This window comes from Ischnura elegans, chromosome 5 (assembly GCF_921293095.1).
Source record: "Ischnura elegans chromosome 5, ioIscEleg1.1, whole genome shotgun sequence".
In the NCBI taxonomy this organism is placed as follows: Eukaryota; Metazoa; Arthropoda; class Insecta; order Odonata; family Coenagrionidae; genus Ischnura; species Ischnura elegans.
The window spans coordinates 97,693,674-97,707,316 of record NC_060250.1 but is presented as its reverse complement, the minus strand read 5'-3'; the positions used below and the strand labels follow the sequence as shown (position 1 = coordinate 97,707,316).

The 13,643-nt window shown below is 40.2% G+C and overlaps 1 protein-coding gene across 1 annotated transcript in view; it reads right to left on the bottom strand.

Annotated features, from left to right (window-relative positions):
- LOC124159315 (ankyrin repeat domain-containing protein 29) overlaps window positions 1-13,592 on the bottom strand; it is a 77,784-nt gene extending 64,192 nt beyond the window's left edge. The window contains exon 1 of the mRNA XM_046535058.1: window positions 13,373-13,592. Within this exon, the coding sequence (XP_046391014.1) occupies window positions 13,373-13,384 (12 nt within the window). The 5' untranslated portion in view covers window positions 13,385-13,592. The remainder of the gene's footprint in view (window positions 1-13,372) is intronic.
- Between the last annotated feature and the right edge of the window lie 51 nt (window positions 13,593-13,643).

The following is a 13,643-nucleotide window of genomic DNA, read 5'->3' as shown; positions in this document are numbered from 1 at the left end:
AGTTTACATACTTTACCATGCTCGCGTAACCATGGACACTGTCATCCCATTAGTTCTCTAACCGCAATAGGGCTATTTTTAATACAAAGTTTTTATCGCGCAATGTTCACGTTTCCTTTGTATTGCAGATTTTATAACTCAATAGGAAATATCAAGTAACATCGGGTCATTGACCTCGTTGGTAGGAGAGTAGCCCGACGCCATAATCGACTCCAAAGGAATTGCGCTGGACGCTGAACGAAATTATTCCGATCGGTTGTCCTCACGAATGATTATTCCCAGTGGTTGACAACACGATCTGACTTTTGCGTAAGACGTTTATGACTCCGACGACGAGAGTAGCTCTCGTGATGAGCTGTCGGAATGAATTTTTTTTCAAACACTCCAATTCCGATCGCATTGCCAACCATTTGTAATCAACCGCTAGTAATTACAACTGATCGCGAAAATTCCGGTCAGAGTCAAGTGCATCCTCCTATATAGTAATAGCTGAAGAGTCAACATTTTCAATAGCGTTGGACGAGGAGAAACGTTCCACAACTTGATTTGAAATCCACGCGAGGATTGCAGGCACGCCGATGAAGAAACTGCTACATAGCATCACATCCAAATCCACGAAATACGGAGACAACGATCCAACACTCCCAGCACATGCTAACCACATGCATGGCCAAGTGTTTGAATGCTTAAAAATGCTACCTGATGATTAAATATTCGTCACGCAGAATTCTGGAATAATTATAACTCCTCTGAGTTTCATGCTTCAAATTACCATAAGATTTCGCAAAATTGATGCATCCTGAATCTATGCAATTAGAAAGTATTGTTTTAATTTTTGCTGTGTCAAGGACGTACTATTCCATCAATATCCACTGAAAACAATGGCAGGTTTCCGAAGAGAAAACATAAAATTTCACTCAACATCATGCTCTTCCCTGACTTTACAGGACTTTTTTTACATTTCCAACATTGAGTAACCACAATTTTTAACTTGAGCCAGGTAAAACAAATGAAAAATGATATGGAGTAGACTGATTGAATTAGTTACCATAGTCATGCAATCTGCGTTAAATTACCAATGGAAACCCTCGTAACTCGAGAACCGCGGTTAGACGACAGCGGTTATATTTTCATTTGCGGTTCTCTCGGCGAAATGAATTAGAAGAAATACTTCCGATGAAATACACTTTCTAAGAATGGTAATATTTTGTGAACTTCGGATAACTTCTACCGTCCATAAATAAGAAATGAATTCTCCAAGAAGGTGCACCTGCCTGGATTAACGTTATTCACGCTGTCGTCCGGATTATTTTACGAGGCGATCAATTCAGATAAAATTAAACAGCACATGGTTCGTTTTCAATGTCCCGCGGCGACCACTGCAGTCCTCTCTCGGCAACGCGTCCGCCGCAGAAGCTACCAGAAGGGAGGGAAAAGAGGAGGGGGGGAGGGAGACTGGCAAAGCAGGTTTGGTTTGCGAAGCGGGGTGGAGAGAGTATGGGAAGAGGCGGGGGAAGATTCGCGCTAATAAAGACGAATGGAGAACCGCGTGAAGATCACGACGCACGCGTGGAGAGACGAAAATAAAATCCCCCTCGACGAATTTCATATGGCAACCATTGGCGTGCTCGTGCTTGTTGGGGGATCCGTTCATTATAGCGCTGATTGAGCCTAATCCGTTGTTTGCACTTTGTCCATTTCAAGGTGATCGAATCGCACCCAAGTTACATTTTGCAATGAAATTGGCAGCGCAGGTCCTAGAGAAAATTTTCTTCTGACTTTCAAGATTAACTTTAGCAAATTCTCAATGCCTGTTTACGCGATGTATTAACACGTAAGAGTTAATGTGTGAAAGTTTGAATGATTTTTGTGGACCGGAACGGAACATTTACGAATGCATCATCCAAATTAGAACAGGTTCCATTTTCTGTTTATGCATTCGCATAAGTCGGATGGTTAGACATTGCATTTTTGCGTTCATTCACGCGTTCATACATTTACTCATTTACTCGTACAGAATAGTGTACCGTATAAACAGGCCTTTACTCTGAGAAGTTTTTCATAAGCCTGTCACAATTGGGGGATCGGGTTGGTGTGGTGGCTAGAGTTTTGGCTTCCCACCACGTGGGCTTGGGTTCCATTCTCGGCGGTGGCAGAGAATTTTCAGCTTGTGCTTGATGCCTGCTTGATGTTATGTGGACATTTCAAGCGCGACACTCCGTCCGTCGGATGGGACGTTAGGCCGTGGTCCCCTTGGCGCCTTTCGTTAAGAGCAGGCTAATGCCGAAGCCGGGTTTCTCTCCACCGTTTCTTCCCCACCCTTCCCTTATGGTGCAAATGACCTCAGCTGCCGGTCGCCTCCTCCAAATACCATTCCATACCCTGTCACTATTTTTGTCACTTAGGTTTTGTGTGGTGAAGCAGTAAATCCGGCTGCCACGAGAGTTTTGTTTCAATTCACATTTTATAATCTATGGGCGGTACGAGTTTCAAGAATTACAAAAAAGATTTCTTAAGTTCTTTAAAAGAATTCTATTCTTGTCAAATATTTCTTCTGGTTGATTTCGCTGAGAGAACCGCAGATAGAAATATAACCATCGTTGGCTAACCACTATTCTCGAGTTACGAGGGGATTCATTGGTAATGTAATGCTGGTTGCATGACTATGGTAAGTAACGCAATCCTTCTCCTTCCTCCCATAATCGAAGAATTTTCTTTGGAAAATTCTGCCTATTCTAGCTGTGTTAAAAAAATGCTCATTACGACAGTTCTTCTTGTCACCTGGAGAGATGGCCAACCCTGCGTCCTCAGGCAGTGGAACGTGAGCAAAAAAGCTATGAGTGCAACGTACGTAGGGAATTCACATAAACATACAAAAAATATTGTGGATTTGTCAATTGTTTGTCTACTTATTTAAGGTGACGCGTCCACGTACACAAACTGATGACATTCGCGGCGTTGAATAAATCACCAAGATGATCGGCCATAAATGAAAAGACAACAAAAAAATTGAGATAAAAAAGACGTCTCTGGTATACACAATGGAATACCACCAAGTTACTGAAGAAAGAGTTTAATCTATTAGCTTTATTTATACCAATTGCCGACCTCGTTTCATTAATTTCAAGATCATCTCTAATGTAATCATTTATGATTTTTTACATGGGTACACAAAATTAGGTTTGAATCAATTATATTTCCGAAATGCTCCTAGAGCTTTCTACTTCGCGCCAAGCCTTCCAAGATATCCCTTCTCCCCACAGGAAACTACTTACGAATGAATCTCAATTCAAATCCACCTCAGTATCTTCTAACATACATTCCGTTCATTACTTTACGCGGGCATGAACACAACTTAAAGGCCCTCTATGCACCTTTTATGAGATGCTTCGACCTAGAGAAAATTTTCCAACTATCATACTTTGTAAATACGGTTTATAAGGCACAAAGTTTGTGCACGCTGCCTATAACAGTAATAACTTCGGTACGATAAAAACCGAGTTCTAGAAAATTTCCATCCCATTATAACGAGAAACTCTTGGTGAGACCCAATCATCGTATCCGAGACAATATACTACCGAGTAAACCGGTAGTCAAAACTTAACATTTACATTCAATAATACACCCATGATAATCAAGGAAGAAAGCATTGGACTTAACTGGGAGATTAGGATTATAACATAAAATATTTAAAATAATAAACACCATGTATTACTATGCATCGATAGGTGATTTCCAAATGGACTGAAGTTTTTTCTGAAGACCTAAATGATGTAAAGAACACATGGGCACCAAAAAATTTTAAACCTTTTATGAGACAAAAATCATTTGCCTCGCATAATGATCATTTTTCGTTAAAACAAAATGACAAAAAAACATGACACTGAAATGGAAAAATAAGGTGCTAAATTTAGCAATCGGACATCTTATACTTGTGTACCCTAAAGCCGCACATCAACATTTAGACGAGTATTCTATACTCTTATAACATAATAATAATAAGTCCTAACAAGGAGAAACAATTCATTCAAAAAAATTCACCTTTAGATACCACACTATGTCAATTTCTTACCTATGAAAATTATGACTGATATGCTAACGGTTAATAACATGTCCAAAGAATCTGTCACTCATGCTTGCGATTATTTCAACGAAACGATATATAAACACGTGAGATTTCTATGTGCTCTGAAGAAAATCCGTGCTTATTATTATTATGCAGGACACGTCCGAACCATAAAACAACCCGAGAGGAAATAGCCCTATAAAGGAATGGACTAACTCCACGGAACAACGGAACCGGAACAAATGAAGCATTTCTTTTCCTTTTTGGGAACAGCCAATGGGCAGGTATAAATCACGTCCTAAGAATTCAATCATCCATAAATCATCAAGCTAGCATCTTCAAGCCCGATATAACCGTTCCTCGTAGCGGATTTTGCTCTTTTTCCCAGAAATTACATTGACCTCAAAGCATGCATGACACGTGTAACATAAAAACTGATGTAGAGTCTGATTTTATCAATAGTTCCGCTTATATTTCATTTCATTACAAATCAAACGGGCAGCTTTGTAAAAAGAGGATATTCCTAAGCAACCGCCGCTGATTATTTCAGTGTCTGATAGCCCAGTCAGCAAACAAAATAGTTACCTCATTTATGAGAGCTAAATTATGACATATAGTGTTAATCTTTTCCCATGACGTTCATATCAATCTGCACACTACTTCCACATTCATAGCATAACGTAGCACAATTTATGCACAGAATAGATCGCACTTGTAGACTGATTTAAAAATTCAACCACGATAATTACCAAATGGAGAGGTCGAATATCTTCCATCGGTTCAAAATTGTTGCCCTTCTATGAGCAGCGCAAGCATTGAAAAGGATTTACCCTAATTCAATATTACACATTATAATGTACAGGATAGCGTGGTGCTCCAAGGGGGTAGAGCGTTGGACTGCTGAGGGTCTGAGGGTCCAGGGTACTTATCCTGGATGAAGCCTTCAGGCACCGTAAAGGAAATCCTCGAAGTGCGAGGTGGCCCAGGGAAAGGAACTGGTCCCCCTACCCTGAATTTTTTAAATTCACACGCCTCTGGCTTAGTTCGGGATGAGCTTTACTCTAACCTAACCGTACCAATCTCCGGACTGAATCACTGAGTGAGTACTATAACACACCAACCATAACGTCCCTAAAAACAGCCATACAAACCATAAAGGCCCTCATTCATTATTACTCAACTGAGAATTCGTCATTCTTACCGCCGTTAAACAGTTTCTGATTCCTGTAAGATACTTTCACCCGTATAGTATACAACTCCCGCAAAAATATATATTTCCCGACATGCACAGCACTTGCTCCCAGTGGTTCGGAAATTCAGCTACATTTTAAAATAACGAAATCAAAGATGTATACGATTTTATTTCAATCAACATTATACTAGGAATCTACCTTCAAAGGGCTCGAGAAAGTATTGTATTCAACGTAGAGCTAACGGAAACAGGAGAAATAGCGTTTTGCATACGAGGCCTAAAAGCGATTCGTTAATGCGTAAAGGGTAAACTGAGGCAAAGGGCCACGAAGACGATAGAGGATTGCGAAAATGAGGCCGATGGAGGATAATTTGACGACATGAAGGGTTGTTCAACTGAAACTTCAACCGTATTACATTAAAAAAATTCTTGTCTCGGTCGAAAGAGATAGGGCGTAAATATTCGGGACACTTGAAACACTGACAGAATTGGGCGTGGTGAAGAAATAAGAGGGTGTCGACGAAGACTGATGAGGACACAGTTGGGGAGGAAAGACAGACAGTGATAAAAGAGGGCTTCAAAAATGAATGAGTTGGTTAAGATACGAATAAGTATGTCGAAGAAAATAGCACATTGGAGATTTGTACGCGAAGGAAATAGAATAGCGAAATACCGGGAAATAAAATGAAAACTTCCCAAAAACTTTGAACTGGCTTGATCCTGGATAAAATTACAATTTAGTGAAATAGGGCATCAAGTGGGTAATTTTTTCATTGTATAATGAAATATTTTCAATCTATTGACATGAAAAACCATGAAAATGCCTGACAATGTTATTTCCTGTGTCTATTGCTATCGATACAGAGTTGAACTACAATTTACCCCAAATCTCATTCCATCCACATTTGATGAATCGCTGGGCGCACTAAATGATAAGCTGACAAGGGGCAATCGCGGGCCAAAGAATTTACCCAATGATTTCTGCTAAGGCATGTCGCCAAATATTGTTTAAATCAACGGCGTCAGAGCCTTTCTAAGGCCAATATTAACATAAAACCTAAAATTGTTGGTTCTAAAAATTCATGCATTGAAGATGACTCTCATGCTCAAGTTTTTTCAGAATAATTTACGACTCAAGAAAGAGCTCCAAATGCAACATATAAACCTCAGATTGAACTTAGAAGAAGATCACGATAGCGAATATCAGGGAATCCCCTGCATGAGCCATGATTAATTAAAAAATAATTAGCAAATTAATAAAATTAATATATTAAATGATAGAAAGTTATTGTGGCATAATTAAACTAAAAATTAAATATGGGTCATTTTCCACGAGTGACATTTTTAACCGGAATTAACCCGATGACAACTATCCTCAACATTGGCACACCTATTTGGTCCAGTATTTGAGGAAATATAAGGCATACACTTAAGAGTACACTTGTACAGTCCTCATCATTCATGTAGCTGTTATCAAGTATCATTATTACGTCAATCTACCGCCTACGGGAGTTTAAATTTGCCATCCTTATCCTTCTAACTCGAATACATCCAATCTCACTATGTTTTACTGACTTTGGCTCAATAAGGATCGTCTCCCTTCGTCACAACCATTAATCAACCCCAACCCTAGATCGTTAGCACAGCATCCTACCATAGATCAAAGCCACCACCATTCCTATACCCTTCACTACACGATCCATTAATACCATCTGCTTCCTTATTTTATCTAGAAAATTTCCCCGCCCACCAACTAACGTAGTTAAAACAAGAAAAAGGAAAGTTAGGGAGCGTATCCTGATGGAGGGTTCTGGGACGCACCGTCCACCCGCTATTTCACTAGTCCTTTACGACCCCCATCCTCGTCTCCTAGCAATGAACCCCTCCAGTCCAGCCTCCCGCGACACATTGTTTGACCCAATACCGTACTTCCTCCTCAAGCAACTGGGTGCGGTCAGCGCACGTGGTGCTCGTAATACATTCAACCTAGTTCCCCGGAAATATGGCTATGACTAGATCAACCCTTAATTCTTACAATGTTCCTCTCTCTCTTGCAGTCCTACCAAACCCTAACCAGCTTCAACTTATCTCGGTTGTGGTATTCGTTTTATCGCCTCATTAAAGTTGCAGTCTCCCAACATTAACAGGCTTTGTGTACCAAAAGTTTATCAAAATTTCTCGTAAAAGAGATTAAGTAAAAATTTAAAGCAACCGGGAACTGAACGATCAGGCAACTTGAGGCTAATTATTAATACAAAAACTTGACCATTCATTCATTCTTTAAAAATGCTAACGGTCTATCTTACTCCGACTTCATATTTTGTTCATGGCCAACTCTGGTTGACTTACGGCTAAAGCATACTTAGTATATCGACCTTGTATGCAAAGTGTAGAGACACGTACCGTGCCGCTGGAATTAATCCATGGTAAAGTAATATTCATTGCTCATCATGAAATTTTTCGCCACCATAATCTCGTTCGCCGCTCACTATGACACCCACAACTCTTTGAAGTTGATCTGCAGAGGCATGGCAGCAGTGCTCCTTCATGATCGATTTTATGGGGTGCTCGGGGAAACTGACGCAAAACAGTGGTCGTCTCCCCGTGACCTTCTCCCATGAGAAACGAAGCACCAAAAAGCCGGCCGGGAGACTTATAGGGCAAGAACACGGAGGAGGGGGGTCAAAGGGTGCAGACTACCCCATAAAAATACGGTAATAAGCGTGTCACCTCTGTAACGTCAGCGATTTATTTTCAAAAACCTCTTCATTTTCTTCGAATTCCAGTTTTTTTATTGTCTCGCTCCTTCAAAATATTTCTCTCTTCCTCTCCTTCCCAACAATATCCCTGTCCTTTTCATCAACGTCTCCCTGACAACATTCAATCACAGGATTTAAATATCAAACATTACACCTCCAATTGAACCTCCCTCACATTGTATTTCCTTTCTAAATGTACCCCTCCGCCCCCCAGTCCGAGGAATATACATTCCGGAAGCGGGTTTAATGGGGGTTAACCTCACTTCTGGCCGCAAGCAAGCCAAATATCTGCCTTTAAGCTAATTTCATGGACAATATATAGCTCAAATGATGTTTTTCTCGAATCTCCTGGGAACCTGTTGACTGTGAAGGCGGTTTTCGAGTCATAAATCGAGTCCCGGTAGTGGCACAAATTATTTCATGCCAGCTTGCAATGGGGTTCTGAGAGAAAAAGTAATATTATACTAGCACTATGCTGGTGTATATACCAGCGTTAGACATAGCTGTGAATCTCAACTTGACATTCATTGCGACTGAATTATGAGAGCGAGTCGCTCTTGCTGGACTGGCCTTATTTTGTCTCCATTTCCTGACGAATTCCTTCCTTAAAAGCTACGCAGTCATTTTGCAATTTTCAGGTTCTTCTGCACATAAATCTTGAAATTTTTCAGATACGACCAGTCAATTGGAAGTTTTATGTCCTCCTAAGGTTTAGAGTACTCCCTCTTCCTTTCACAAAATAAATTACAGCCATCACTTTGCTCGAAAAGCTAATCGATATCATAAATTACACATAATAATTATTGTTCACGATGAGCTCTCCTGTGCGTGCGGCTGCGGAAAAAGTTACTTTTTTCATGGATTGGTCTGAAAAAAATGTTTCAATAACAGCGTTAAAAATATTCATCCGATACACGGATCTTTACTATCGCTAATCCAACATAAAGAGCAAAAGCAGAGTTTTAAGGGCGTAGAATTCATTAATGAGGGAAATAATTGGAAAATAAGATAACACAAGAGCGCTTTGAAGCACAATAAAAATAAATAATATATACTTTACTCATGTAGGGGGATCATGCGATCCAGCAGGTTCAAATTCCGAATAAAGCTTATGCACGCCCGCAAACAAAAACCTCGTAGATCAAGGAAAGGAACTGACCCCCTGCTAAATACGTGAGATCGAGTGAAATTCGCTTGCCTTTGATTTAACCTAGGGTCTCCTCTATCCTCACCTTGACAAACCACCCTTTGAGCAGAAAAAAACTCATCGCTATCGCCGTAAGAGAAAACGCTTAAAATAGTAAGAGGCGATACAATGAAAAGTGCCTCTGATCATCCCATTCATTAAGAGAAGGGAATGTCAGAAGGGAAGGTTTCTTAGTTGAGGAAAATACAGCAGGAATCTTACACGCTGGACTGAATCCTCCCAGAGCACCGCGATGTGTTAGCGGGCAGGACGACTGGGGGAAGGGCACGGGCTTGCGCTCGTGGGATGTCGCAACGCCAAGCCACGATGCTTCCGCGAGACCGCAGCCGAGCGGAAAAATACCTAGCATTTTTTTAGAGTCTGCAATAATGCCATTTACAACTATGTCGGTCACCGCATCTCCACAAAGACCTTGAAAACGCTATCCCTATGTTATTTTCAATGCAACACCACACAGCGATGCTAATAATTGAAGATGGCTAAAGGCATGAAAAGAAAAATTCGCTTGGAATCGCTCCGAAGGGGTAAATTAGATATAAGAGGTGGAAAATTCAAAGCAAATACGACAAATGTGCCAGAAAGATGCTTGAGAATTAATCTCTTTATCCGTCACCATTTTCATTATCTACTGATCCACTTGGCAAATAAATTTAATTTCCGAATTAGGGAATGAGCTCTTTTACAAAAACTCTTCACATAAGTACACGAGATTCATAGCATCCTTATCAGAAGCAAGCAGAGGATGAAATGAAGAGAAAAGTATGTAACCCCAACTTAAGACCGAATCTTCAAAAAGCTGACATGAGAATATACGAGCCTAAAAGGTCCGAGGTTAGATTTCTAGTTCTGGTGAAATTTTCTCGTGACCATTACTATTAATAGCATGCATGATAATTTCGTTATATTTACGGCACCATTCAAAACTGGAAATGAAAGCCAAAGGAACCGTAGAAGAGGCTTCTTTGGTACATCTATGTTGTCCAAATTAATATAATCTTTCATTTACCAGGAAATCCGCAAAAATAATTTGGATAAATAAGGTAAAGAGAAGGTTAATCTGTGATCCTGTGAAAAGTACTGAGATGGTTAGAGGAGAAGAAGTTGGAGTGAGGGTGGAGAAAACCAGGCGTTGAGACTGGAGACCATGGGTGCTGAGGCCTCAATACGAAGACAATTCAACCGAAGAAGAGCCTACGTGAGGCTCAGGATTTTACGGAAATGTTAACATTTTCAAAGCGGACCCTCGTGATGAGGAGCTTAAAATACCGTAACCACATATAAATTCCCCATGTAGGTACTCTTTGTAAAACCTCTGACAGAAATACATTCTCGAACTTGAGGCTTCGCCAAGGCAAGCTGGATAGCAAGCAATGCATACAAGCGGATTAGAATCAGATCTGCCACATCGACAATACCTTTCCTAGAGAATTTAATTTTTAGGATTTAACGCAATGAAAAGTACTTGTCTATTTCCACACTTATCTATTCATTACAATCGACCTAAGTTTCGGCACATAATACCATTTTCAAGGTGAAAATCTCGAAAATGTCATTATGTGCCGAAAACTGGGTCGGTCGGAATGAATAAATAAGAGTGGAAATAGACAAGTACTTTTCATTATGTCAAATATCAAATATTTCCACCAAATTACACCGGAAACTGTGTCTTTTAATTTTTAAGAGATAAATATGACGCGTACTAACATCAAGCTCTTTAGACCAAGCCTGGTGGGAAGAGAGGATAATTCGGGGTACATATTCTCAAGATCTGGGCGAAGAGGGGTTCGTGATCCATGTAATTTTCATGAGTGTTCGGAGAGGTGTAATGAGGAGCCAAAGACAAGCGCTTAGCGCTAGGTCCTTGCTCGACTACCTGCGACCCTTACCAATGGCGCAGCGAGGGAGGGTTTCGACGGATAACCCCCCCCCCCCCCCCCAGAGCTCACAGAAATTTTTAAGTTAAATCAATTTGACCTAATTGGATTAATATTTCTTATAGAATAGTGTGAGGTTTAATAAAACATCCCTCAGAAGGCCGTAAAAATCACCATTTGGAACCATTTATCTTAATTTTTTCCAGCGGAGGGCCTACGCACCTTCCGCTAACCCTGGCGGGTATGCAATACCCCAAGCACCCCAGTATTAGTTGCGCCTGAAACCCCCCCTAGCCTTAATTCCTAGCTGCGCCCCTGACCCTAACGACGGGTACCATTCCTAAAACAAGGGTTCTAAAAGGGGTTGAGGGATTTTCAAGATACACAGACCATCGCTGTTTTGGAAATTATCGTAAAACGTTGCTAATAAATTAATGTAGCAAAAATTTAATTGATAACAGAGAAATTGATTGAAGAGTGATCCACTAAATGAAGTCGCTTCGAACAAGGGAAGGGTGGCCGCCTCTTTCTTACATAGTGCCAGCAGACGAACACAACCGTCAGCGCTACATAAAAAACTAACCGAAAATTTTGTATAAACGACGGCAATAAGAAATCCAGGCATAACGGATTAAGGGAAATAAGGTAGGGTAACTGGTGTCAGTGGCGCAGCGATGGGGGGCGGTGTGTGGGGGATAAACCCCCCCCCCCCAGAGCTCAGAGAAATTTTAAGTTTAATCCATTTTATTTAATTGGATTGATATTGCTAATAGAATAGTGTAAGGATTAATAAAATATCCCTCAGAAAGCCGTAAAACTCACCATTTTGAACCATTCATCTAAAAATTCCGCAATTTATTAATCTCACACCTACCGCTTATCCTGGTGGGTATTCCATACCCCACACACCCCGGTATTAGTTGAACCTAAACCCCCACCCCCCAGCCTTAATTCCCAGCTGCGCCCCTGACTGGTATAAAAATGGCATACTATTGCGTGTTAATGATGGAGCTATGAGTCCACCTCAGTCACACATTGCGAGTACAGCAGGTAATATTCTAGAACTCATCGCCACCGGAGGAAAAAAAAACAATAAAAGCTATTAACTAGCACGGAAGATTCGACAATTTAAGAACATTGGACGAGAAATTTCGCGCGCCCTAAAACATATTTTTCAAGGGTTTACTGACGGTCCAACCACGGGAAAAATTATGAACATGTTAACACAAGAATTGATAACAAGGACCGAGAATTCAAAAAGAGCACGCTAACTCAAAAAAAGCACCCGACAGCCCCTGCGCAAATTTAATAGTTTATGTATCACGCAGTAAGTTGGGCGACGTAATGCGGGATTCATCACGCGCGATTTTTCTCGTAATTTCTTAGCATCAAAAAAATGTTTCTATTTTTTTTAAAGAGATTCGTAGAATTAGATTTCGTGAATATTAAAACATTGAAGTAATAGCAGAATGAATACTTTCTGCCAATAAATTAAATTGGAAAGTCGGCAATAAATTGGAAAAAAATTGCCAACACTCCCCTCTCGAATATCGGGATAATTAATTACTTTTTTGCCTACTTAAGGAACTTGGGATATGCAAAATCGGGCTTCGAAATGAGATAAGAGGGGTTAATTTTCTCAAGATAATGTTCGATCCACTGGGAAAATTTTTTATATATTTTACCACATAAAATAGTAGCTAAAACCTAAAAATTGTTTTTGATTTCACATATCATTCGCTTAAAAGGATGCACTGTTATAAAATCTTTTTCGCCATTTAAATGATAAATTATACGTCATTCTTGATTTCAGTGTTCAAAATATTTACGGTCAAAAATTAGGAAACCCTAAGTACAGGGTCACAAAAATAATAACAAATGCAGCTGGAGGAAGAATATAGATAATTTTATCTTCCATAATGCAATGTAATTTAAAGTGGCAATCAGGATTGCATACAAATTTAAGACGCAAGAAACCAGTTTAACGGGGAAAATAATACCCCGCCTGGATATCGGAACAATATTTTCAATTACTAAAACCCGAATCACAACATAATGAACGCTATTAACACCCCAGTAAGAATTGAAACATTACTGTCTTCGAAGCATTTAGTGTGCGAGAAATTTTATTTTATGATACATTTCATTTCTCACAAAAAACTGTGACATTATCATACCAGACCGCATAACGTCACGAATTTATGCATCTAATTTATCCATAATTAAGTCCGCATAATTTTCAAAAATAGGGAAATTTTAAGCCGATAAACTCACCTTTAAAGACATTTTGTCGACTACAGAATTCCATTCATGGACAAAGACGAACGACGAGGCTTGCGGGCGCTTCCGCGCAGAAATCACCCGTCACCAGTCCTAACTAATCCGTGCGGGCTTCATGACGACGTGCACTCACGAGCAGGTACTCTCTCTAGTCCAAGGCTCGCCACAGTCACTACAAAGCCTACGAACCCCGCACGAGCCAAAAACAGACTGATTTTCATTCTTCCGATAAGATCAGAAGCGCATGGAATCCTGACATCTGACG